Source organism: Crinia signifera, chromosome 19 (assembly GCF_055691185.1).
Source record: "Crinia signifera chromosome 19, ASM5569118v1, whole genome shotgun sequence".
Taxonomy (NCBI): Eukaryota; Metazoa; Chordata; class Amphibia; order Anura; family Myobatrachidae; genus Crinia; species Crinia signifera.
In genome coordinates this window covers 55540354-55566748 of record NC_139226.1, presented here as the reverse complement: position 1 = coordinate 55566748, position 26395 = coordinate 55540354, and the positions used below count along the sequence as shown (strand labels likewise).

General features: G+C 45.5%; 1 protein-coding gene across 3 annotated transcripts in view; it reads right to left on the bottom strand.

Annotated features, from left to right (window-relative positions):
- Positions 1–26395, bottom strand: part of GRIN2D (glutamate ionotropic receptor NMDA type subunit 2D) — a 762310-nt gene that overhangs the window by 446859 nt on the left and 289056 nt on the right. For 2 of the 3 annotated variants that reach the window (XM_083162615.1, XM_083162612.1), the window contains exons 3-4: positions 21836–21950; positions 10451–10899 (exon numbers count right to left, since the gene is read on the bottom strand). In XM_083162615.1, coding sequence (XP_083018741.1) covers positions 10451–10899; positions 21836–21845 — 459 coding nt within the window. In that variant the 5' untranslated portion in view covers positions 21846–21950. The remainder of the gene's footprint in view (positions 1–10450; positions 10900–21835; positions 21951–26395) is intronic. The other variant, XM_083162614.1, reaches the window with a different exon arrangement.

Below are 26395 nucleotides of genomic sequence, written 5' to 3'. Positions count from 1 at the left end.
GAAATGAAAAAATCGTTTATGTGCAATATGTATAAATGCTAGTTTTATTTAATATTCCATGCCGGGTTTTCTACCCATCTAATGAAGAGGTGAGGCAAACTCCTCCCTCAAGCACTCATTTCTGCGTATAAAAACCCCAAATGGTCATCATGTTTTTACACGCTGAGGAAGGACTATACTGTCAGAAACGCGTTGGTGTACAAACAGGGAGGCTGGAACCAGTAAGGACCAACACCTGCTCTTTGTCATCTGAGTAAGGCATACAATTCACGCTCATTCCGGGTGAGAGGAATTGGTATACTGCATGTTTGTCTAACCTGGGAACAGCTCCCTATTTTTAATTGGTATTAACCTTTTAAATGTTGCTGTGGACTTTTTAAATATTTTTGTGGAATAAATACTTTTTGGAGGAAAACCATCATCCCTTGTATCCTGATTTGGGAAATCCTAAAAGAACCTGCTACATGCACATATGGACCAGTACCCAGGTCAGTAATGATTTAAAACGTGATGACTGTGTCATAGATGGCCAATGAAGGGGAGGTCACAGAATAAAAGAAAACGTTACGTGCACATAGGGACCAACAGTCAGGTCAGTGTTGTCCAATAGGCATCGATAAGGACCTCCAGAGAATAGAATTGGTGGAGTTCAAGGAGAAAAATCAATAGAATAACTCATCTGATTAGTTTACACATACAATAACCAAATCAAGTAGAACTATGCTGGCAATCCGGTGCGTTGCAATGGTAGAAGGGTCCGGTTGAGTTTATGCAGCAAATATGAATTGTCTAACATATATGGGCAGCTAGCGTGCAGCTTGTTATTCAATAATTAAATCCAAGTCCAAACTGGTCTGTTGCTTTAGAACAGGGGTCAGAGAACTTTTCATTTTAGGCCAAAATATATTTAGATACGCTGACGTTACCCCATTTGAAAGGAAAATATATATTATTAGGTATTCATTGATTCATATCACAGCAAAATAAATATAGTTTTTATATATATATATATATGTACATGCAGCGTCTAGGCTCCGGCACTCCTGCTGCCCGCCCCCCCCTCGGGGGTATCGTGCTCCCGTGGACTGCGGTCCAGACATATACCAAACGAAAATAAGGCGGCACTTGTAGACTTTGTAGAATGGTTGAAGCAGTGTATTTCAAACAAATAAGTGCATCATCTACGTTTCGGGGAACACACTCCCCGTCATCAGGACTTGCACTCCCCTGATGACGGGGAGTGCGTTCCCCGAAACGTAGATGATGCACTTATTTGTTTGAAATACACTGCTTCAACCATTCTACAAAGTCTACAAGTGCCGCCTTATTTTTGTTTGGTATAAATATATATATGTATATAGATAGTGGGTTGTCGGCACTCCTCTTGGTGGGTAAAGAAATATATGTACAGTTCCTGGGTGCCCTCCTGGGTCAATTGGATATAGAGAGGGGTAGGTTGGCGGCACTCGCAGGGTTTTAAATGAAGACAGAACACCAATGTCGTCTTAACGTTTCAATTCTATTATGAATTTTCCTCAGAAGGCTTCTGAGGAAAATAATATATATAAAAAAATAAGTACAAAGGGGTGCACTAATTATGTGGCTGTAACTGCCTGCATAATTAGCTGGCATTATTCTCATGAGAGCAGATGCTGAGATAATGTAAGTTAGCTGTAACTCCTCCTGCATTCCATGACTAAGGGGTTGATTCCGATTCACTCGCAGTGAACCGAATGTGGCCCCTTCATCGATGGTCGGGGTTTGCGCATGCCCAGACTACGAATGGCCCTGGTGATTTACAATGTCACTGGGCCGTTTGCAGTGGGATGGAGGACTGGCAATCGGACATGGGAACGCCAGGCATTTCATGGGCATCCCCATGAAAATGCTGGGCATTCCCATGGGATTGCATGCAGGATGAGGTCTCCACTGACTTATATTTGCCAAGGCACGAGAAATCATTCGATGGTCGTTGAACATCGAATGATGTCTCCTGCGGTATACGTGAGGGTATCCTGGTGGGGGGGGGTATTTTTACACGGCAGCCAATTGGTGACTCGGTAAGCTGCAAGCTTCGCAGCTTACTGAGTCAACCAGAATCAGGACATGTGTATTGTCCCCCATAAAGTATGCAGAGCCATAGACATTTTTGTAGAGAGACTGGGTTCCACACACAGGGGGTTATTTTGGTTCACTTTTTCTGACAAATTCCTCCTTAGAAGGACAAAAGCATATGCACTGCAGGGGGCAGATGTTAAATGTGGAGAGAGAATTAGATTTGGGATTTGAGTTATTTTGTTTCTGTGCAGGGTAAATACTGGCTGCTTTATTTTTACACTGCAATATAGATCTCACTTTCAAGTATAAACCCACCCAAATCTAATTCTCTCTGCACAAGTAACATCTGCCCCACCTGCAGTGCACATGGTTTTGTCCTTCTAAGAAGGAATTCGTCAGAAAGAGTGAACCAAAATAACCCCAACAGTGTCTAGTTAGACAGTCAATAGGTCGATGATATATGGTCCTCATACAATAGAACATGGTCAAAAGGTCTACATGGTCGAAAGGTAGATAGGTAAAAGGTTGAATGACTGTGTCTAAGGTCGAAAGGGCATGACAATAGTCAACACATAAATGGTCAATACAAGTTTCTTTCCAATTTGCTTTTTAAACTTTTATAGGTACTTGTGTATTTTGGCGGCGCCCATCGCATCGCATACCATAACACATACGATGGTATGCGATGCGACGCGATATCGTACGATAGTGCACGATGGCATACAATTTTGAAATTGTATGCCATTGTACATGGCATACGATGCCATACGATGCGATGCGATGCGATTAAACATTGTATAAGCACCCTAATGGGTGCTTATACAATGTTAAGCACCCAAATGGGTGCTTACAATGTTAAATGCACCCCCACGCCACCCCCCACTATAAACGCGAGGGGCGGCGGTACGCGTCCTACGACCTTTTCATACCCCCACTATCCACGTCAGCGTGGAGTTGAGAATAGAATAGTGTGGCGAGCGCAGCGAGCCACCGAGCCCGAAACGTGGCCAGCGGACGCGGATGGCTTCACAGGTGTCCGCGTCGCCATGGACACCTGTGAAGCCCGCAAGGGGACGCGTATAACTGTGAAGGTATCCGCGTCCCCTCGCGGGGCTCGCTGCGCTCGCCACGCTTCGGGCTCGGTGGCTCGCTGCGCTCGCCACACTATTCTATTCTCAACTCCACGCCGACGTGGATAGTGGGGGTATGAAAAGGTCGTAGGACGCGTACCGCCGCCCCTCGCGTGCTCGCTGCGCTCGCCACGCTTCGGGTTCACGTTTATAGTGGGGGGTGGCGTGGGGGTGCATTTAACATTGTAAGCACCCATTTGGGTGCTCAAAAGCACCCTTTAGGGTGCTTATACGATTTTTGGTCGTATAGGGGGTCAAAATCGCGTCGCATCGCATTGCATGCCATCGGGTGCATGGCATGCGATGCGATGCGATCTGTTCGTCGAACGACGGACATCGGGGGCGCCGCCAAAATACACAAGTACCCTTTTATATCATCCACTTGACTACAATTGATAATAGTAACACTGCCTGAAGCAGTGCAATCTAAGTGAGATGAAATATACAAAATGTCACCCCAAAAACAAAAAAAACATTTGTCAACCCTATTTGTGTCGCTGTTTGCACATTGACCTTATGACCGAGTCGACCTTAGACACAATCAACCTTTTCAGTGTTGAACTTCTGACCCTGTCGACCTTTTGCATGGCAAGCACATGGGATCAAGATATTGGGGGAGATTCTCTAAGCTAAAAATGTGGCAAAAACCCCGTTATCGGGTTTTTACCGCCCCCCAGCGTGGGGCATCGCCAGAAAAATCTGGCAATGCCCCATAGAAGCCAATGGGCTTCTACCGCATCCCACCGCCGCCCCGCAATGACCCCCCGCAGCCCCGCACAGACCCACGCTGCCCCGCATCGTCCCCTCATCTGTGTCCGGGCAGCACAGAGCTGTGCTGCCCGGACCTGTGACCTCCTCCCTGCACTGATCCTCTTCCGGGTGCAGGGAGGAGGAGAGCCCGGCACAGCAGCAGCAGCGCCGGGTGTGGGAGGGAGGGGGGAGCCACCGGGACCCGGCAACTCTCACCGCAAAGGACAGCTCTTAACGCAAGAGCTGTCCTTTGCTATAATTATCGCATATGTTAGAACATATGCGATAATTATAATTGCAATGGGCGGCGAAGGGGGGCGGAGATTTTTAGAGAATCTCCCCCATTGACTGGTATTTTACTGTAAATCCATTGAATCACGCCCAGGCAGACCACATCTATCCATTTACTTTGTTTCATATCTGTCATCATTATCAGTGTGCATACAGTATGTACCAGCCATATTGTATGGCTGGTGCAAAAGAAAACAAACATAATTGGGTACTTGTGTAGTTTCACAGTGGCAGGGAAATCGCATTGCATCGCTTGCGATCCGATCGCATGCAATGTTATGGTTCTTTTGTAGTTTCAAGTTTCCCCTGCCCGCGGCTCGCATCGAATCACATTCGATCAGATCGCATGTGCGATTGGATCACATTCAATGTGATTTAGCACACTTAGCACTCCCACAATATCCACGCCACCCCGAAGCGTGGCGAGCGGACACGTTACGCATCCTCCTGACTTGTTCCTACCCCCACTCTCCATGTCGGAGCGGAGTTGATTTTATAAAGTGTGGCGAGCGTAGAGAGCCACCAAGCCCAAAGCGTGGCCAGCGGACGCTGATTACTTGAGGTGTATTCTGCGTGGGAAAAAAAGGTGGAGCGCTAAGTGGATCAATTGGATATCACTAATTTATTTGTATAAAAATATTTAAAAAACAAGCAGTTTTTTGCAAGACAATAATAATAGGTCAGTAACAAAAAACAATATAAAAAAAATTACATATATAATATATAGGACAAGGAAGACAATACTTATGTCTCTGCGTAGCTGCCTTTGTGTCCCTTGGGATAAGGGGGGGAAAAGACTCTCCGGATAGTGCACTACCGAATTGGTGGTTAATAGTATGTCGTCCTGGATGGTGACAGAAGACGCTGGAGGATGCTCTGGTTCCCAAAAATTGGGGGTCCTCACTAGGTTGCGCTGATCCCAGTGGTGGATGAAATCTGTGGTTAATTTTCTCGCTGGAGGAAGATCTGTATACCTTCAGAATGAAGGGTCCTCACGATGGTGCGATATTGGATATCCACAGGATACAAATTGATGACTCCCAATTTGGAGATAGCAATAGGAATGGGATCCGGAGGGTGGCAATGAAAGGGAAACTTCCAGGAGAGTGGATGGCAAGGAGTGGGGGTGGGGGGCAGATGGCAGAGTTGAAGGTTCTTCCCGGTCCTTTATTCAATAAAAGCAAGTGCTGCCTAACATGTTTCACCGTGACCTCGCGGCTTTATCAAAGGTATGCTGTGCTTGCCACGCTTCAGGCTCGGTGGCTCATTGTGCTCGCCACACTTTGTGAAATCAACTCCATGCCGACATGGAGAGTGGGGGTATGAACTATTCGGGAGGATACGTAACGAGTCCATGCGCGGGGCTCTCTGAGCTCGCCACGTTTCGGGGTGGCGTGGATAGTGGGGGTGTGATAAATGTGCTAAATCGCATCACATGTGCAATCTGATCGCATGCAATGCGATCCGCGGGCAGGGGAACTTGAAACTACAAAAGCACCATCGCATCGCAAGCGATCGCATGTGATTTCCTTGCCTACACAAGTACCTATAATTGTTCATACACACAACTGTGTATAGCCCGCATTTCCCTCGACATGCACTCTTTGAACCCTTTATACTTGAAAACTCTAAGCCCATACACTGCAGCGACGTCTCACAGCAGTGTTTGGACACACAATTCCCTGCAAGCGGCCGGGACCTTCCCGGCGGCAGGGACACATGATCTGTTGTGATGGATCGCATGTGTCCCTGCTTCCAACCCGCCTCACTGCCTGGAGGGAGGTCCCGGAACGGGTGGTCGGATGGCCAGCCGGTCCGACCACCTGGTCGGGTCTGATGCACACGGGACTGAGCATCGGAGCCAATTGCATGTCAGGGAGAGACGATTTGGTCCGATTTAAAGGGCCGATTGGTCGCAATCAGCCGAAATCGGACCAAATCGCCAGAGTGTATGGGAACCTTAAGTTACACCTCGTTTATGCCTCTTTAGTTGGAAGTGAAGATGTGCATGGATTGCGTACTACTTATGTGGTTCTGGAGCATGCACACAGTGATACCACACATGATACCCACCAGAAATGGACTGAACTGTTCATTAGCCCTATAATTTGTATTTTAATGGAGTTTAAGTAAAAGTCAATAGAAATCTCATAATTGGTTGGTAATGCATTATCAAAATAATAGAACATTTACACCCACATAATGAATTAAGGCAATTCCATGTATATCCCATTCTGCGCCAGTAAAATGTTTGCCAGGATTATCCCAAGGATATATCCTATATACCAGCAAAATATATCAGCAATTTAAGTTTGTTAGCGTTTTGATAACAAAAAAAACCCCAAAACATTAGTATTTTGCAACTGTGGTTTGGTTTAATTAGGTACATGATAAAAACCCTCTATAAAACAGTAGGCATAATTTTACTTCTAGTAAAATTGTAAAAGAAACAAAAAATGTATTCTAAAATATACCCCCAAAAATCAAACATGATGGGGCTGATTCTGGTTAACTCGCAATATGGCGGTGGTGGCGGGAATTGGGCTTGCCCATAGATACACACAGCGCTTTATGGATCCAATGAAAATGCTGGGCATTCCCATGGCTACACAGGCAGGCCGATGCCTATTCGGGGTGGGTGGCTGACATCACAGGACATCAGCCGCCCGCCCCGTGTCAAGGCACACTCAAATAAAAAGTCACTTCTATTTCTGAAGGCAGGAGAAATCATTTGATGGTTCATAACCGAGCCAACCTGAATCGGGCCCAATGTTCCTTATCAATGATGAAAGACCCTATCAGCTTCAGAATTTAATTACAAATCAGCCAATCAGAAGTTACTAGATGGTGGGAGTGAACATTGTTATCATCCTTACCAACAGTGAGTATTTCCACCAGCCGTCAGGCACCACAAGTTAAATAGCAATTGACAGGCATTCCACATGGGTCTGGTTTGGATGCCAATTAAAGGAAATCACTTGTTCAGATTAGAGCGTATTAGAGCTACTCCTGGTGATTCTATCGCCAATTGCCGCTGCTCGCCATTCACCAGAAGGGAACTCACATGCCCAATTCTGATGGAGCCCGCCGTTGCCCTCTGCCACCTCCCCACTGCTCCCCCAAAGCTTCCCGCAACCCCACTTACCCTGACCATCTCCTGGATTCCACCACCCGCCACTGTGTGAAGGGGATGCGCGTGCGTGTGAGACGCTAGCACATGATGGGGATTTCAGATGCAGCTCCTCAAGTGACCACCAGTTTAGGGAATCTGGTGATTCCCTGGGCTGGCTGAGAGGTGCTACATTGGTACTATCATTGGTGTGCAGTAGCACTGCTCTACTCCATTAGAAGAAAGGGAAAATCAATCATCTGCATAGGGGGAGACCATTATGTAGGCCTGGGCAGTACAGATTTGTATACTTTTCTCTAAGCAATCTCTTGTACTTCCAACTGAACTTGAGTATGCATTGTTGGTGGTCTGACGCATGCCAATGGGCTCTGGTACAGATATTCATTTGTGGATAACTACTGGCGGCTGAAGTGGAAGTTGCGTGAGTAACTAACGGGTGTTCACTGCCATTGTAAACACTATGGGAATAAAAGGTCTATAATTACAAGGTACCAAGAATTATAGCCTGCCTATAAATCTGATCCTAAACCTGGACCTCTTGCAGATGTCAGTGGAATTATAGATGGAAACATCTATATTTATATTTTCTACTTTTTCTCTCATGCCTACAATAGGAATCCTGGATCCTGAATATGAACAATATATTTCTGACATACTGTAGGTTATACATCCAATGGATATAGAGATAAATGCCTATTGCACAGATCCAACTGACAATGACAGGTAATTGCATATTTGCCGAGAATGGAAATAAGATTTAGCATGTTTCTGAATAATGTTTGACACTATGGGATAGAATTAGTAAAACATCTAATAATGCTAACACTTGTATATATAGCAACCAAAGATTACACTGATCACTTTCTAGAAATACTATAGTTACATATAGAATGTTGTTGGTTGCTATGGGAAATACCTCCCCTTTTAGATTTTAAGAAGTTTTAGTAAATAAACCCGACTATAAATTCCCCTATGTCCAGACTTATTTGTTGTACAGTGCATTATGCAGTGATGAGGGTCAATTCTTCCACATCTTAGAGTGAAGCCTGTTTAGGAAAACATGGAAAGTGGGGAATATATATTTTTCACAGCAGCAAATATCACTGGAAAAATGGCCACCACTGCCGTTTTGCAGTGATTCATGGATGCACAATAGAGATGTCCTCAGGAATGTGGTGAGGGTGCCATGTTCCTAGAGACCTGTGCATGCACAGTGGACTCTGGCACATTTTCTAGCGTCTACTGCACCGCAGGAGAGGAGGAGGCCCAATCAGACCCTTTGTTGATTGGTAGCCCCCTCCTCTACAACTACCAATCAATGAAGGGAGTGCACATAAACTAATTAATTGCAGCCATAGTGGCAACCTTTCCTGATGCAAAATAGCCATCACTAAACCACAAAAACAAATATACAAATGGACTCAAGGGAGGGAAGAAGGGATAGACAAGAAAAAAAGAGGTGTTAGCCTTTAGGGTACTTGTTTCCTAGCACGGCCACAACGATTTAGATCGTTGTGGTCGTAAGATAAAAAATCGGATCGATCGCATCGCATGCGATTTGGTCGCATGCGATGCGACCGATCCGACCGACCGATTTTTCACCCGATTTTTTTTTTTTTCACCCCATTTTTTTCAATTGCCCCCCCAAATGTTACTAAGTGGGCTAGACCCCACGATAGACGTCAACCCGAAGCGTGGCGAGCGCAGCGAGCCCGCGAGGGGCGGCGGTGCGCGTCCTCCGACCTTTTCATTCCCCTACTATCCACGTCGGCGTGGAGTTGAGAATATATAGTGTGGCGAGCGCAGCGAGCCACCGAGCCCGAAGCGTGGCGAGCGCAGCGCGCCCCGCGAGGGGACGCGTATAACTTCACAGGTATACGCGTCCCCTCGCGGGGCTTGCTGCGCTCGCCACGCTTCGGGCTCGGTGGCTCGCTGCGCTCGCCACACTATATATTCTCAACTCCACGCCGACGTGGATAGTAGGGGAATGAAAAGGTCGGAGGACGCGTACCGCCGCCCCTCGCGGGCTCGCTGCGCTCGCCACGCTTCGGGTTGACGTCTATCGTGGGGTCATGGCGGGCACATAAAAAATGTGAAATGGGTCATATTGGACCATTTCACCTTTTTTATAATTTTTCCCTATGTGAGATGGACTTAATCAAGTCCATCTCATCTTGTGCCATTATAATGGCACAAGACCAACGCGATCCTCCCGATTTCAATGTTAAAAGATTTTTTAACATTGAAGTCTATGGAAAAATCGGGTGAATCGGTCGGTCGCATCGCGGCCGATTTTAATTGGTCGCGACCGACCGATTGACCCGATTTCTGTCATTCAAAGGGAAAAAATTGTAAAAAATCGGCCACATCGTGAGGATCGTGTCCCTTAATTAAGAGCCACGATCACTCACGATTGTGGCCGTTCTAGGAAACAAGTACCGCCTTTAGAACCCATCCCTATCATAGACTGCCAAAACGAGGTATTAGCAAACATGACAGCCCTATCCTAAAGGTCTACAATGCTGCTTTTATTTTGTCATTCATTTAGTTTCTCTTCCTGTCCCAGACATTTTCTAATTGCAGTCTAAGTACAGAGACAAAGCCTAAACTTGTCCCATGCTGTAATGTAGGAAGTGTTGTGAATAAGATTAACATGAATTGTTTCTTTCCAGAAAATCATCTCTAGCAAATCACATCCATAGAACAACCAAGGTCACTTACTGGACATAATGGAAATCCTGTCATATTATTATTCAAGACAAGGGAGAGAAGTTTTATGTAGATACGGAAGATGTGCTTTGGCCTCATACATCTTTCAACAAACTTGTAGAGAACAGTTTCTAGGAATTCTAAAGGATACGTGGGGAGGTTTTAAATGTTCCACATCCCATTCACCATGTCTGACAACTGCTGTAGAGATATTTTACAGAGTATGGCTATAGTGCATTTTCACATCCCATCTAATACCTATATTAATGGTTCCTGGAACTACTCATAAGGAGAGATATTACATGTATATTGATTGTAGCAGCCTTATATGTTTTTCTTATATTCTCTTTTAAGTAAAAAATACAAAAATGGTTGTACATACCTTCGGTGTTAGTACAATTGCAGAACCTCCATTAATTCCAATGATGGGCATAGATGTTTGTGCAGAAATAAAGTCAAGGATCTGAGCCACGGACTCTGTGCGGGTGTCATCTTCAAAGACTACTCCGTGGATACGCAGGCTGGAGAGAACATCACATATCTGCAGGATAAGGCTGCGGGGGTTTGTGTCATTAAGTATTACTGAAACTGGATTCACATCCATTGTAAAATTGCGGAAGGCTGCGGGTGCAAAGCGGGCACTCTCTGGTGGATAAGATGTCCCACTAAATATTATGGCCACATTCAAGGATCTTGGGATCTCCTCTCGAAATTCTAGAAATGGGCTTGCGCATGCCAGGGCCATGAAAAATAGCATCCTGGCAGCGGAGGGCACAATGGCAATGTTCACAGCTGGTGGAATACACATCTTGAAGGGTTTTGGTGTCCACTCTAGGTACAGAACAAAGAACAAAACAGATGATTACATAAAGTAATACGGGAAGTTTTTATAAAAATGACTAGTAATATGCTGATTAAAAGTAAATCTAAAATTATTCTGAAAATAATTTAACTAGCTCTCCATATGGCTTTAAATGGATATGGGTTGGATGATCCGGGTCACCCTTTCACACTGACCCATAATCCAGGTCCTCACTGGGACCAACCCTGCTTGCTACTCCGGTTGGATTCTTGGGTCACTTGACCTAGGTTTTTTGGGGGGAAACCTTTCACGTCAAGCAGAAACACAGTTTAATCTGGCAATAACCTACTTTATTGTAGCAGTGTGAAAAGGGTATTACTGTTGGGTAGATGATGCAGTAATTTTGGTGGATATATACAGTGGTTGCTACTGCACGTGGGCTGCAATGCAGACCACACATTGGGCAGTATTCAATGAGAAAAGTTCTCCGTCTTTTGTGGAGAACTTGTGCTTTTTTCGCCATGGAGAGAGGTTTTTTTTCTCCAAAGGCGAGCCACCCTATTCAATGTGAAATATTCTCCGTCTTTCTTAGTGATTCTCGCCGTCTCTCTCCGTGAAGAAATTCTCCATCTTTTGATGGAGAGCAGGAATGTGAACTTTTAAACTAAAAGGGTGTTTTTTTTAATTTTGGTGTCAAAAAATCAGGTTTTTTTTTCTGTGGAGGGCCATGTTATTTTTATTCATGTGCCTATAGCACATGAATATATATTTAATTTTTAAAAAAATATTTTTTTACATTTTTTTTTTTTTTCTTTTTTTTACACAGTGCAGCCAGCAGGGGGCCGGAGCGCTCGAGCCGCTCATTAGATATTCATATATTCACTGCACCCGAAGCACGTTCGGGTACAGTGAATACTGGGTCCCCCGCTGGCTATAGAGGGGGGCAGCCTGTGCTGCCTGGGTCCCAGGGGGGCCCCCTACCCTCACATATGTTCTGTGGCATCCAGGGAGACTTTAATCTCCCTGGATGCCACGTCCCTGTCAGCTCCCTGCTGCGGACGCTCGTCCGCTGCAGGGGTTAAGACTCGCCGCGAGTGGCGGCGAGTCTTATAAACATTGAATAGTGGCAGCAGGAGAGGCAACGAGCCCTCCGGAACACGGAGAGTGCACGGCGAGCAAAAAAAAATGCTCGCCGTGCACGGAGAATATTACCATTAAATACTGCCCATTGTTTGATTGCAAATCATGAGTGGAGATAAATCTGTCCTAGTTTAGCAGCCACTTTGGTCTTTCTTTCTTGGTGCCCCTCTGACAGCTGGAGCCCGGTAGCCAGTGCCTCCAATGTCTCTGGGAGATATCACACCATTTCATGTATGTTTATTTGTGTTAACTACTCTCACAATACAATGTATGTTTTTAACACATTTATTGATTTATTTCTTTTTTAAGTCTTTTTATTTATACTCATCTTCATTCTTTTACTAAAAATTGATGCAGGTACACAGGGATCCTTGATCTATCAAACATGAGAGAGCAGTCCACACAGGCAGTAAGATCAAACAGAGCTTTGACTAAACCTTCAGAAGAAAGAGCATGCACTATTTTATTGTTTTGGGATAAGTTGCATTTAGCTTTGTGTTTGTATGAACTGGATAATAATTAACCACTTATATGGAGTATATGCAGACATGTAGGGTGAGTATACTAATATAACCAACGTATAACCTAACCTCAGGATTTCTCCAGTTATGTGGCATAAGAGCATTATATAAAAGTAGTGCATACATATTAGTATCATCATGTCATTATAGTTTGGATGTTTTGAATGGCATCAGTTGGTGGACAAATTAGCTGCACAGTAAATATGCTATACAATTATGGGCCTGATTCAGAGTTGATCGCAAATTCAAAATCTTTCTGAAATGGGTAAAACCATGTGCACTGCAGGTGGGTCAAATGTAACGTGCAGAGAGAGTTAGATTTGGGGCAGGGATGGGGGGGTGTTCAAATTGAAATCTAAATTGCAGTGTAAAAATAAAGTAGCCAGTACAGACGGAGCAGCTTTCAATGGAGCTGTTCCTGGCGTTAGAATCGCCAATTGCCAGCCTGCACCAGCCACTGTCTTTTCACAGAAGGGGGTGCGCATGCAAGAAATGCTCGCGCACCCCATTCTGACGGAGCCCTCCGCTGCCCTCTGCCGGCTCCCTGCAGCTCCCCGCAGCACTCAATCTATGCTCGTCCCCTGAAGTGGAGATGGACAGGGACGCCGCTCACCACCACCTTGCTGATGGGGATGCCGCTTCAGATGGAGCTCCTGTCCGCAAGTTCAGGACATCCTGCAGGCTGGCTGACAGACACTCCATCTGTATTTATCCTGCATGGAAACTAATAACTTGCCCTAATCTAACTCTGTCTGTACGGGATGCGGTCAATCTGCCGGCGGTCGGGATCCCGGCGTTCAGAATCCCGACACTGGAATCCTGACCACCGAAATCCCGAAACTTTCTCCCTCCGTGGGTGTCCACGACACCCATAGAGGGAGAATAAAATAGCGTGCCGAGCGTAGCGAGGCACCGGGCCCGCTGCGTGGCGAGCGCAGCGAGCCCGCAAGGGGGGGCGATCCACGTCCCCCCCATGTCGGGATTTCGGCGGTCGGGATTCCAGTGTCGGGATTCCGACTGCCGGGATCCCGACCGCCGGGATTACGTATCGGATCCGTCTGTACATATTACATTTGACCCACCTGCTGTGAAACATGGTTTTGCCCATTTGAAAGGATTTTGCATTTGTCGTTATAGGCCAGATGTATCAAGCTTCAAAAGTGATAAAATGGAGAGTGATAAACAGCCTGCCAATCAGCTCCTACCTGTCATGTTACAGACTGGGTTTGAAAAATGGGTACTTGTGAGTTATCCGGGCTCCCGATTTTTTGATTGTATGCCTTAAGTTAAGGCATACAATCCGATGCGATGCGATGCGATATCGCATCGGGTCATCGCATCGCATCGCATCCGATGGTCGCATGCGATGCGATGCGATGTCCCGATCCGACCCGATTTTAAAATCGGACGCCCGGATAACTCACAAGTACCCGCATTCTATATAAAGCATATAGTTGTACACCACATCACATGGAGTTTATCAAATCACAACTCAGTATACTCAATAGACATATTTTTCAAGAGTAAAAAAAAGGGGAAATGATACCCGCACCAGTCTTTTAATGATGAGACTTTCTTGTCTCCTCCAATGCCCTGAGGAAGCTTAGGTGAAACGGTCTTTGGCTAGCAATGACCATAGCTCCTTTGTTTGTGTTCTCCAAATGTGTAAATGTTTGTTAAAATCATGTTTTAAAAATGTGTTTGGTATACAGATAGGTAATATACATGCAGGCAGTTGGAAGAGGCACGGCGCTAATACTATCCGTATCCAACTGACTCACAGCCGGCTGGTGCCCGGGGTGCAGGCACGCTGCATTCCCCGAGTAAACAGCACTAATCATAGCCAAACAGCTCAGCTACTAGAACGGCTAGCATAGGCTGCTACAGCTCTGTATTAACAGACAGAAAGCAGTACATGCTAGCGGCGGCAAGTGACATTGCTCTAGCGGGGATATTAGCCGGCAAATTGAAAGCGGCTATAAATCATATATCCCGCATTTTAAGAGCATAATCACATATGAACTGGGATTATTGTGTATTTATAAACTGAAATCCCGAACTGCGCACAAAATAAAAAACGCATATTAAAAAAACTGAGATTGGATGATTGGAGCATTCCATACACACTGTACAATTAACGGATAATATAATATGCAACATTGGTAATAGACGCCCCTTTGCCTTACTGCTATGTAGAAAGTATTTATGCATGATACATTACTGTAACAAAATCACTCAGAAGCACATTGAGCTTGAATACATAAAAGCTTTATTTAAACATACCTAATGGATGGCTAAATTGTCTAAGTCAGTGGTGTGAAACTCATGGCCCTCCAGCTGTTGTGGAACTACACATCCCAGCATGCCCTGCCACCGATTTTATATAATGGATTACTAAAACTGTGGCAGGGCATGCTGGGACGCGTAGTTCCACAACAGCTAGAGGGCCATGAGTTTGACACCACAGGTCTAAGTGATGGTAATCGTGGAATAAAAGAGATTATCACAAACACTTATTGTAACAAATAGCAAAATAACTATTGTCTCTGAGAAAACTATCAGAAACATAGTATCCACATAGGACACTAAGGAGAACATACAAGGAAAAATTAACCCTGCAAATAAAGGACAGAGTTGAGCTGTGGTCATTCTTTGTTTTAAATCTCACTTCAGCTCTTTATTTCTTTCTATTTCATTTTAATATTTCACCGATTTTATTAAAAACTATTAAAGGTTACATTTTATGTATCAATAATTGACTTTCAATGCACCTACATTATACTTCTTTTTCTTGTTTATGTAATATTTTTCAGGAGTGTATCCAAGCATTAAACTTTGAGGGCCGTATTCAATGAGAAGCAGCAAATTACCATGAGGGGGAAAAGATGGTATCCACAGGCTTTAACGCCCAGGGCAATTCAATCAGAGCCCCTTTTCCTCATATGGTAAATTGCTCAATACCGTTAACCTACAGAATCCAGGGTACGTTTCAGGATCTTTGTGTTACGGCAATTAACTGCACATTTCTGTTTGATCCTCCTCAGGCCACGGTACACACATGATCCGTAATATCCCTACACACATGAGGCCTGATTCTGGTTCACTCCCTCCCCCGCGCTTTTGCACAGGGGTGCTATGTTTTGGACATTTTTTTTTTCCTCGCATGTGCATACGCTGGGTGCAAGCAGGCAAGGTGAACTACTACTTCGCCGTCCTGTTCGCACCCACCAGTGCGGGTGGGTGGTGTGGAGCGGCAGCCGGGGTGGGCAGCTGTAATCACCGAATGTCAGATGCCCGCCCTGTTTCCATACAGGGAACACACAAAGATAAGACACCATAGAGTGTCTTAGTTTTGTGTGTATGTTCCAAATCATTTGATCATCGGACAATTTGGACCCCGTACCCAAGGCTGCGAATGGATGTAAAACATCCATTTGCAGCCGTGCGGGGAACTCGGCGAGTGAGGTGGGTCGGGAAGCTGTATGAGCAGCGGGCAGCGTTAAATCCACACACAGCGCTGCATGTGGACTAGAATAAGGTCCTACATTAGATCTTCAATCAGGGATGCATTCCCTCCAGGAATGGGTGGGAGGCCCCCGAAAAATGGGTTTTCCTCCTGGCCCCCAGTAAGGCCTCCTGCATGCCCCACCCCCAATCCCCCTAACTTGTGCAAGCCACGTCATTTTAGCCCCGTTCCACCCCTTCTCAGGGACCAGTACTGGGGGCAGGGCTTGATGATGTCCCCCTGAAGTGCTGCTGATAGTCTACGCTTCAGGCTTCTCCTGGAGAGGAGACTCTAAAAGTATATAATCCGGTCTGTCTTCATTACTTACTACCTCCCCAGAGCCCTGCATCAGCAACACAGTGCTCCACAAATCACTGTGATAATTGTGCAACGACCATTTTCTTGGAGACCTGCGCGTGTTCAATAGACTCTGAACAGTGTCAGAGTAAACTCATTTCCGCTAGGAGCTACAGTATAGAGGAGGAGGACTGGGCTGAGAATGCACACCGACCATCTCCTCTCCGAATATACCCCCTGCGCAATAGTAATCCATGATCATAAGACAGAAAGCAATTTACTTATTTAGAGCATTAATAAGGAAAGACAATCACTTAGAGCAGGGGTTCTCAAACTCGGTCCTCAGAACCCCACTTAGTTCTCATTTTCCAGGTCATCCAGCAGGTGAACAGGTGCATTCATTACTCATTGACTCATTTTAAAAGATCCACAGGTGGAGCTAATTATTTATACTTGTGATTCTGCGTGGAGACCTGCAAAACATACACTGTGTGGGGCTCCGAAGACCGAGTTTGCAGAACCTGTGACTTAGAGGCACAGTTCAGTATGTTTAGCTACAGTAGTAATAAGTTTGTGAATGATGGATTTTATATTCCAAAATGTCCCATCATATAATTGCTATATGCTTTGGAATTTCACATTTGGAGAAAATAAACACTAACTCTGCTGGTTCCAGAGAGATATAAATACGTGCCTATCATAGGAACAGATTTATTGGATGTCTTAGACTCTTAACCCCCTGTGTGGTTTCTGCAATAGAATTTGTCTACTTCTTTTGCAGCTGTGAATTTCCTTCGCTTGAATATTGACTCTGCCATGAGGATGACCTTCTAACTTCCCCCGAGAAACAAATTTTATTCCTTGACTCATCTACTTAGTCTCCTCTCCTAGCCCTCAAAACTCTGTTAACCATCTTCCCCAAGCATTTCTTTTAAGACTGCTATTTGCATGAACATGAACTTCAAGTCATGATTCTCTACCATTAATATCTTTAAGATAAGGCCAGATGGATTTGTAGAACAGACACGAATTGCTGAATGTAGAGACATTTATAATTATTGGGTACTGATACGCAGAGCGTTACAGCACATATTGTGGAAACAAATGTTTTTTTTTTCCCCACTGTGAAACAAGCACATCTAATATTGCTCATGATTCTTTTGTCTCCTAGTAAATCATTACAAACAAATCACTTGCAAACTCTGCATAGTATCTATTGAAAAATAACATAAAAAGCTTTACATAAACTGTTTGCAATGCCAGCAAAAACATTCGGATAGACCGGAAGAAATAAAAAAAGCTTTTAATCTTATTAACCCCCTTGATACTGAGTAGAAGTTGTAGTAATCTGTTTTCCTGACAGAAAAAAGTTGTCTTCCACTATAGCGTCAGTGGCGTAACTACTGTAAGGCAGCTCCAGCTGCTGTTTGGGGGAGCAAGTGGCAGGGGGGTCTGTGTGGGCACCGGCACCTGCTCAACGCACTGACCTGCTGCTGCCTGCCGCTGCCCACTGGCTGAGCACCGGAGGCGAGTCAGCCACAGCGCGGGTGCGGCCATGGCAGAGATGACAAATCCCCCCACTGATTAAATTGACTGTACACGGAGCCAGCTATTGGCTACTGTGTAAGGATGGGCGGGCAGATGGGCATGCTAGGGCGGCCTGGGATGCGTCAGAGCCAAGGGAAGCAGCAGTGTCTGCTGATCTCTCTTACTCTATCCTGCTTCAACTTCTCCGTTGTGCGTGTGACGTCTTCATGTCACACGCTGGGGAAACACGCTGGAGAGGAGCCAACTTTTTGGAAGGGGGGAGCAAAATCCATAGTTATGCCACTGTATAGCGTAATGGCCAACATTCCTAGATTGTAGGTTGGGACTCCCCTATGGCCCTGCCACGTGCAGGGCCGGCTTAAGGGACGCTCCATAGGAGCAGCCACACTGGGCACCAACTCCTTAGGGGCAGCCTCAGTCAGGGACGGATACAGGGGAGTCCGCAGTGTCCTGGAAGCGCTGAGTAACTGGACAATGCGGACAGAGGCGGCAGATTTAGAAAATTCAAAAGATAGACTAGCCCCTTTTGAAAATTCAATAGATAGTATGGCCGCTGACTGGCTGAGAGTGCGCTCTCTCTCAGCCAATCAGTGGCCTTAGCTGCTGATTGACTGGGAGAGAGAGAGAGCACTCTCAGCCAATCAGTCATTCTATCTTTTGAATTTTCAAAAGGAGGGGGGTAGTGCGCTTCAAAATTTCGCTCGGGGCACTAGGAGGCCTGGAGCCGGCTCTGGCCACGTGTATTCCCTACAAGGGGCTTGCCACCGGAAAATATGGGTGTGGCTTTTCGGTAATACCTGTGTTTGCGAGCCACATCTTCTGCTTCTATGGGGTTATGCTCCCTGTCCCCTCTGTCTGAAGTCATTTGATGCTGGGCACATGCCCACAGCATCTTATCACTGCTGCTTGTCAAGCAGAGCAGCGAGTGACAGGGACTCACAACTACCCCTCTCCCCTATCACAGGAAACTTCTGCTCACAGGTGGGACAACAGGACAGTCACTAAATCTGACAGTAACTCGACAGTCGGAAATCAATGTTTCGGCTGTCAAGTCCGTGGTTCGGCAAAAACATCTGCGGATTGATGAAAAACGGCTGTGAATCTGACAATCCGCGTCCATTTCCCACAAAACAGATCCCACTTTAAAAAAAGTCGGACCCTTCAATGCTGCCATTAATGGTCACATTGAATAGGTGACCGACAATATTTCCCCTGTCGGGAAATACTGGCACATATTGACCCCTTCAGTGGTGATTTTTTTTGGGGGAGCGCTCCCCACTGGGTGAGGTTTTTATGGGGAGCGCTCCCTTAAAAAAAAAACACCACTGCCTCCCTGGGTCCGGGCAGCGCAGCTGAACTGTCAATCAGCCGATGCCCGGCCCTGCACCCCTGCTCCCAGTCCCTGCCTGTGGCAACCCAGCTTGTCATAAGCAGGAGCCGCAGGCTGTAATGTAACAGCCGGGGGGGGGGGGGGTGAGCCGGGCAGTGCTGAAGCTGCCTGAGTTCAGCGATTAACTCAGCAGTGCTGCCCGGCGCTAACCACTGGCAATCCCGAGAGTTTTCCGGGCTTGCCAGCCTGGGCATTAAGATATAGCCCAAAAAAATTGTCGGGATTACCAGTGAAGGGGTTAAATATACCCTTTGTCTCTCCAAGCTTGATAAATATCCCCTTTTTTTCTTACTATAAATATACTGTCAGTTACATTTTTGTCCTAAGCCTATGTACTTGCTAGCATATTTTTGAAGTATAGGAGCAAACTGCAGTAGACAAAAGAAATCCACGCAAACACTACTTACATAGATAGGACCATGTTTGAAATCAATGTAGTCTGAGTCACGATTCTTCCGATGGTTAAACAATTCCTATCAAGTCAAACAGTGCAATGATTCATTTATGATACAAACTGCTTGATGCATTTCATCACTGTACCAATTTCTCCAGAAACTACAATGATGAAACACGTAAAACAGTTGGATTCTGAATGAATGATTCTGATGGTTACTGCCGGTTACGCAGATCGGAAATGCATGGGATTCTGATACGTCTTATTCTGAACAGTCATAGGGTGGCTCTAATGTCTGATGCAGCAATGGATGTCCACTGGATCAGCACAGGAGACTATAGCAGCAGATGGTGGGCATCTCAGTAGACAGCTCATAAGCTACTGCATTAGCGTCCATCATTGATCAGGCCCATAGTTTATCAGTGCATTCTGTCATATTTTCTTCAAGTGAATCCCTAGGGTACCTACACATGTGTTCTTTTTACGTCCTTGCTGCAAAGCCCCAAATTGCAGTAAGGATAACTCTGCATAGCGGGGAACAGTCGTTTGCTTGTTCCTGCTATGCCATTGAAGTGAATGGGGCTGGTATGCACATATGCCCATCTCCCATTAACTTCCGTAGGACATTGCAGTCCCACTACAGTAAGCTGCTATACACAGCAACCATGTAGCAGGACACATCTGTACAGTTATGTGTCATTCGAGAAAAAGCATCACATTATCACAGTGGGAACCTTTTTCTAAAAATTCAGCTGTGGCATGCTAAATATGATCTTATCCAGATGGGTGTGGTATGTGGTCCCGACAGTTGGGATCCCAACAGTCATTAGCCCAATTTCAGGATCCCGACTGGCCGGACTCAGACAGCATGGCGAGCGCAACAAAGCCTCGCTGCACTCGCCACGCTGTGGGCACAGTGGCTCGCTATGCTCACCACATATTCTATTCTCCCTCTATGGGGGTCATGGACCTCCACAAGGGAGAATAGCTGGTGGCCGTCGGGACCCCGAGTGTCAGGGTTTTGACTGTCGGGATCCTGATGTCGGGGTAATGACTGTTGGGATCCCGACTGTCAGGAAACTGTCCGGCACCCATCCAGATACCATTCATCAATGTTAGCCAAACTATGCAAAAGTCTATTTTCTATACAGCAAAGATGAATTATCTAGATGGTAACTTGAAGAGCTTAAGTACAAAACAAATGTGGCATATGCTTAAGACACCAAATACATTTTTGGATAATTTATCCTTCATCAGAAGCTTAAAATACACCATTCCTATGGACCTCCTTTTCTACTTATCCTAATTGAATGATTTGTGGTTCCCTCTCTTGTTTCCTGGCGGGTCACAGGATATTACCTTCCGTTATAGGCTAGAAAGGCCAGGATGACGTCGCATGATGTGACATTCCACTATATTACCAAAAATGTTTACCCCGGAAGGGACATACCGTAGAGCCTAATTCAGACCTGCTTGCTGGGCTGCAAGTATTCAGAGCCCAGTGAGAAGGTTACCGTCGCCCCGCCGAGTTCCCGCCCACTGCCCCTATGCACAGCTGCAAACGTAGGGGATAGTATTACCACTAAGATCCATCTTGGGTTAGTGAACACTTAGTAACAGATCCTTCAGTACATTGGCCCTTATTCATATCTGATTGCTGTACAAATTTGTTCTCAAAATGGACAAAACCATGTGCACTGCAGGGGGGCAGATGTACAGTAGGATGTGCAGAGAGAGTTATATTTGTGTTAGTTATTTTGTTTCTGTGCAGGGTAAATTCTGGCTACATAATTTTTACACTGCAATTTAGATTTCAATTTCAACACACCCCACCCAAATTATATCTCTTTCTGCACATGTTAAATCTGCCCACCCTGCAGTGCACATCGTTTTGCTTATTTCGAGAACAAATTTGTACTGCAATCAGACCTGAATAAGGGCCATTGTCCAGAGATGTTAAAGATAATGATTAAAAATCAGATTATAAGTCTTGCCAAAATATTAACTTCAACACTTATGGGAACACAATATGTATGTACTATATTTCTAAATATAATTTCTTCAAGGGAAATCAGTAAGGAAAATCGATAGGTTAATATCCTTCTGGAAACTACAATTGAAAAGCAAACAAACAAATATAAATAATGTAATATGTAGAAAATAAGCTCACTTTGTTTCATTCAATTGCTCTTCTGAGCTTTGGGGCAATGAAATATAAAAGAATATTGAATCAGTGAATCAGTGGCTCCGGGATGGACAGGTCATTTACAATCTTCATCTGTCCACTTTATAAAAAAATAAGCAAAATACAGTGTTGGTTATAGGAAAGTTTTATTCATTTTGTGACATCAAAAGAAGAACAGACAGGCAAATAGTCATACTGTAAATTAATATTTTTTAATAATGTCAGACATCTCTTATATCCTTTGACTTAAATACTGTAAGTATGCTACAATTAGTATTTCCATTTTCTTTTTTTGTATTCATTAGTTTGGATTGTTTTTCAATATGAGTGGTACAAAAAAAGAGAGTAGGCCTGAATGGGTAAAAATAGAATATATTTTACAAATTGAATGACATATTTAATTAACAAAATTTACTATAAATGGGGGTAATCTTAGGACCATCTTAACGTATGGGCTTAATGGGCAGCTTCCCAAGGGCCCCCCAATTCCAGGGGCCTTCAATCAGGGGCAGATTGGGCTGAGAACATCTTCCTACTGATCTTCTTGAGAGGCAGTAGAGAATTTTAGAGCGGCAAGGCTGCATTCTCTTCCACCAATCAGAGTGTAACATTCTCTTCCTGCTTCCCAGGCTGCAGCCAGACAGTGTATGGCTGTCGGCATATTGATTGGTGTATTGCTGGAGCTACCAATCAGAGTGCTGACAGTCATTAATTGCAAGAAAGCAAGTGGAGAGATGGTGCAGGAATACAGGCAGGGGCTGGCTGGCAACTTTTAGCCTAGGGGGCAAGTCCAGAGCACTGGCCCATACCCCCCCCCCCAACTTTCTGGAAGACGGAACGCTTGTGCGCGCCGGAGGCGTGTGGCCTATCATAAGGGGGCGTGGCCTATTCCATGATTGTATTGTGTACCTGCAGATTGCACATTGTGATGCTAATTACACATTATGCCGCACACCTTGATGCCTATTACACTCTATACTGTGATGGCAATTACCCAATGATCCCCACACCATAATGCCCATTACGCCCCATACCATGATGCCCATTGCACCGCACAATGTGATGTCCACAGTGCCAGATTTGCCCCCACAGTGCCAGATATTCCGCCACAGTGCCAAATACACATATGCCCCCACAGTGCCAGAGACACATATGTCCCCACAGTGCCAGATATTCCCCCACAGTGCCAGAGACACATATGCCTCCACAGTGCCAGATATGCCCCCACAGTGCCAGAGACACATATGCCCCCACAGTGCCAGATATTCCCCCACAGTGCCAGAGACACATATGCCCCCACAGTGCCAGATATGCCCCCACAGTGCCAGATACACATATGCCCCCACAGTGCCAGAAATGCCCCCACAGTGCCAGAGACACAGATGCCCCCACAGTGCCAGATATGCCCCCACAGTGCCAGATATTCCCCCACTGTGCCAAATACACACATGCCCCCACAGTGCCAGATATGCCCCCACAGTGCCAGATATTCCCCCACTGTGCCAAATACACATATGCCCCCACAGTGCCAGAGACACATATGCCCCCACAGTGCCAGATATTCCCCACAGTGCCAGAGACACATATGCCCCCACAGTGCCAGATACACATATGCCCCCACAGTGCCAGAAATGCACCCACAGTGCCAGAGACACATATGCCCCCACAGTGCCAGATATGCCCCCACAGTGCCAGATATTCCCCACTGTGCCAAATACACACATGCCCCCACAGTGCCAGATATGCCCCCACAGTGCCAGAGACACATATGCCCCCACAGTGCCAGATATTCCCCCATTGTGCCAAATACACACATGCCCCCACAGTGCCAGATATGCCCCCACAGTGCCAGAGACACATATGCCCCCACAGTGCCAGAGACACATATGCCCCCACAGTGCCAGATATGCCCCCACAGTGCCAGAGACACATATGCCCCCACAGTGCCAGATATTCCCCCACTGTGCCAAATACACATATGCCCCCACATTGCCAGATATTCCCCCACTGTGCCAAATACACACATGCCCCCACAGTGCCAGATATGCCCCCACAGTGCCAGAGACACATATGCCCCCACAGTGCCAGATACACATATGCCCCCACAATGCCAGAAACACATATGCCCCAGTGCCAGAATTTTCCAGCAGCAACTTACTCACCATTGTTGCTGTCTCATTTCTATCTGCTGCTGCTGGGGGAGGGGGGGCGGGGGGGAGCGCAGTACATGCCCCTCCTGCCCACACCCCAGTCCGGTGCACCCTGCAGCCCCAGTCCAGTGCAGGCCGCGCACCTCCTCCAGCTCTCCTGCGCTGGCCGTGGCTTCTAGAACACGGCCGCGGCTACAGGAAAATGGCCGCCGGCCTCCTGCACTGAGGACATGTCCTCAGTGCAGGGGTCCGGCGGCCATTTTCCTGTGGCCGCGGCCGTGTTCTGGAAGCCGCGGCCAGCGCAGGACAGCTGGAGGAGGTGCGCGGCCCGCAGCAAGTGGCTGGGTAAGCGGCCCGGGGGGCACATGGCACCCTGCCCCCCGGCCCAGCCCGCCCCTGAATACAGGATGGGTTTTTATGTTACTCAGGCACTATAACCCCATTTAACACCCACCTTGAAGTCTTCTACTGTGCTGCTTAAGGGGTGTACACACAGTGAGGTTTGGCAGGAGATTTTGACTAGATAGTCAAATCTCATAGAAGGTTAGCCAAAATCTCCCAGTTTTTCTCCTGCTTAGATACGAATGCTAAGTCAGTATCTCCTAGCATAGATAGACTATCTAACTAATGATAGTCTAGACTTTGACTAGATCATAGACTATCATTAGATAGACAAAATTGCTTAGTCAATATCACTTAGACAAAATTGCCAATTAGCTAATAGCTTACATGTGTACGGGGCTTTACACTGCCTGAACAGAATTTCAACCTACAGCACCTTCAATCTTGATGATCAAATGATGAGTGATGATTTTTCAGTTCTAGGATCAAAACTTCATGAATTTATACCCAAAATCTGGTTGGTTTGTCCTTACATACAGAATAGACAATTCATGATTGTGAGAGGCTATAGGGACATAGGATATAGGGGCTGAATTAATTATATGTAATTTTAAATTTATAAATATTGTTATAATATTGCTTGCAGTCAGTCCAGGAATGCACCTCTCTGAAAAATGAGTATGTGGAAGGTCTACGAAGTGTACCTTAAGAGTAAAGGTATTATGCTCTATGACCAATACATCCCGGGAAGGCAAATTACTTTGCTGGGGAGGAATAGATTATTTTTCTTAATCTAGTAAAAGTACAGCTGCGTCTTTAGCTCATAAAATATTGTAAATGTGTCCTATTTAGCAGAAATGATTAATCCTCTTCTATACTGTGAAGAAGGGATGGCCAGCTGGTAAACCAGGGCATGCCAGCTAATTTATTATTCCTAACATCCAATATCATGATGGTTGTGGTGTAATCAAATTCAAAATACAGTACAGTAGATCCCGAGTGACAAGCATCCCACCTACCCCAAATATTTTGCACATTCTTCAATTCAATTTAGCAACAAAATATTTATCAGCGCTAGAAATATCTAGGCACCACACATTCTATAGAAATTCACTACCCCCATTACTAATAGCAACCTTTTCCACAATCGCACATATTGCAGAGAAATGTCCACTCAGATTTGAAAAAAACATATTGCAAAAATATGCACAGCATCCAGTCACCTATTGCACAGTGTTTATACTGTACACCCAACCATTGCCAGCTATTTTGTTGCACAGACTCCGTGCTGTTGCCTGTTGCATGGACCCTAATGTTGCAACTCACCATGCAACCTCTCATTGCCTTAACACTATTCCAGCATTTGGAAATTCCAAAGCGAGTAGCTGATCAATATCAGAAGGAAGTGGCCCTGCAAGGGTCTTATTAGGAATGGCCATCAACCATCGATCAATCATGATCCTCAATGGTTTTTGGTCGATTTAGAATAGTTTTGCTATTGATGGGGGAGAACCAGATGGTTCTCCTCCACCGATGGCACAGCGTAACCTTTTATTTATACTCCCGAAAGGTGCAGGAACACAAGCATATAGCTCAGCCTCATGAAGCCATGCCTCAGGTTCTGATTGGCCCATGGACCAGTCAGACAAAGAAAATAGATGACCATCGACAGTCAAAAACATAAGTGGTCATCCATTAGATATTAGGCTGCCATCAATCACTGTACTATCGCCATAAATGATGCCCATCGCTAGGTCTTATAAGGTTTAACAGCACTCAAAGATCTTCATGACTATGGCATGGATTGTTGACCACAAATTTAGTGGTCAAATCTGCAGCCAGGAGACAGCTGTCAATGGCGGCTCATTCACACTGTGAAAGGTGCATACACACTAGAAGCTAAAGAATGATCACCAAGGTGCTATTGCTGCAACATATCTAACAGTTATATATTTGTCCAATGTATACATTCTATAATGTAAGCTATAAATATGAATAGCCCATATAGAGTACTTGATTCATTTGCTTGACAGACTATATTTTTCAAAAGCAT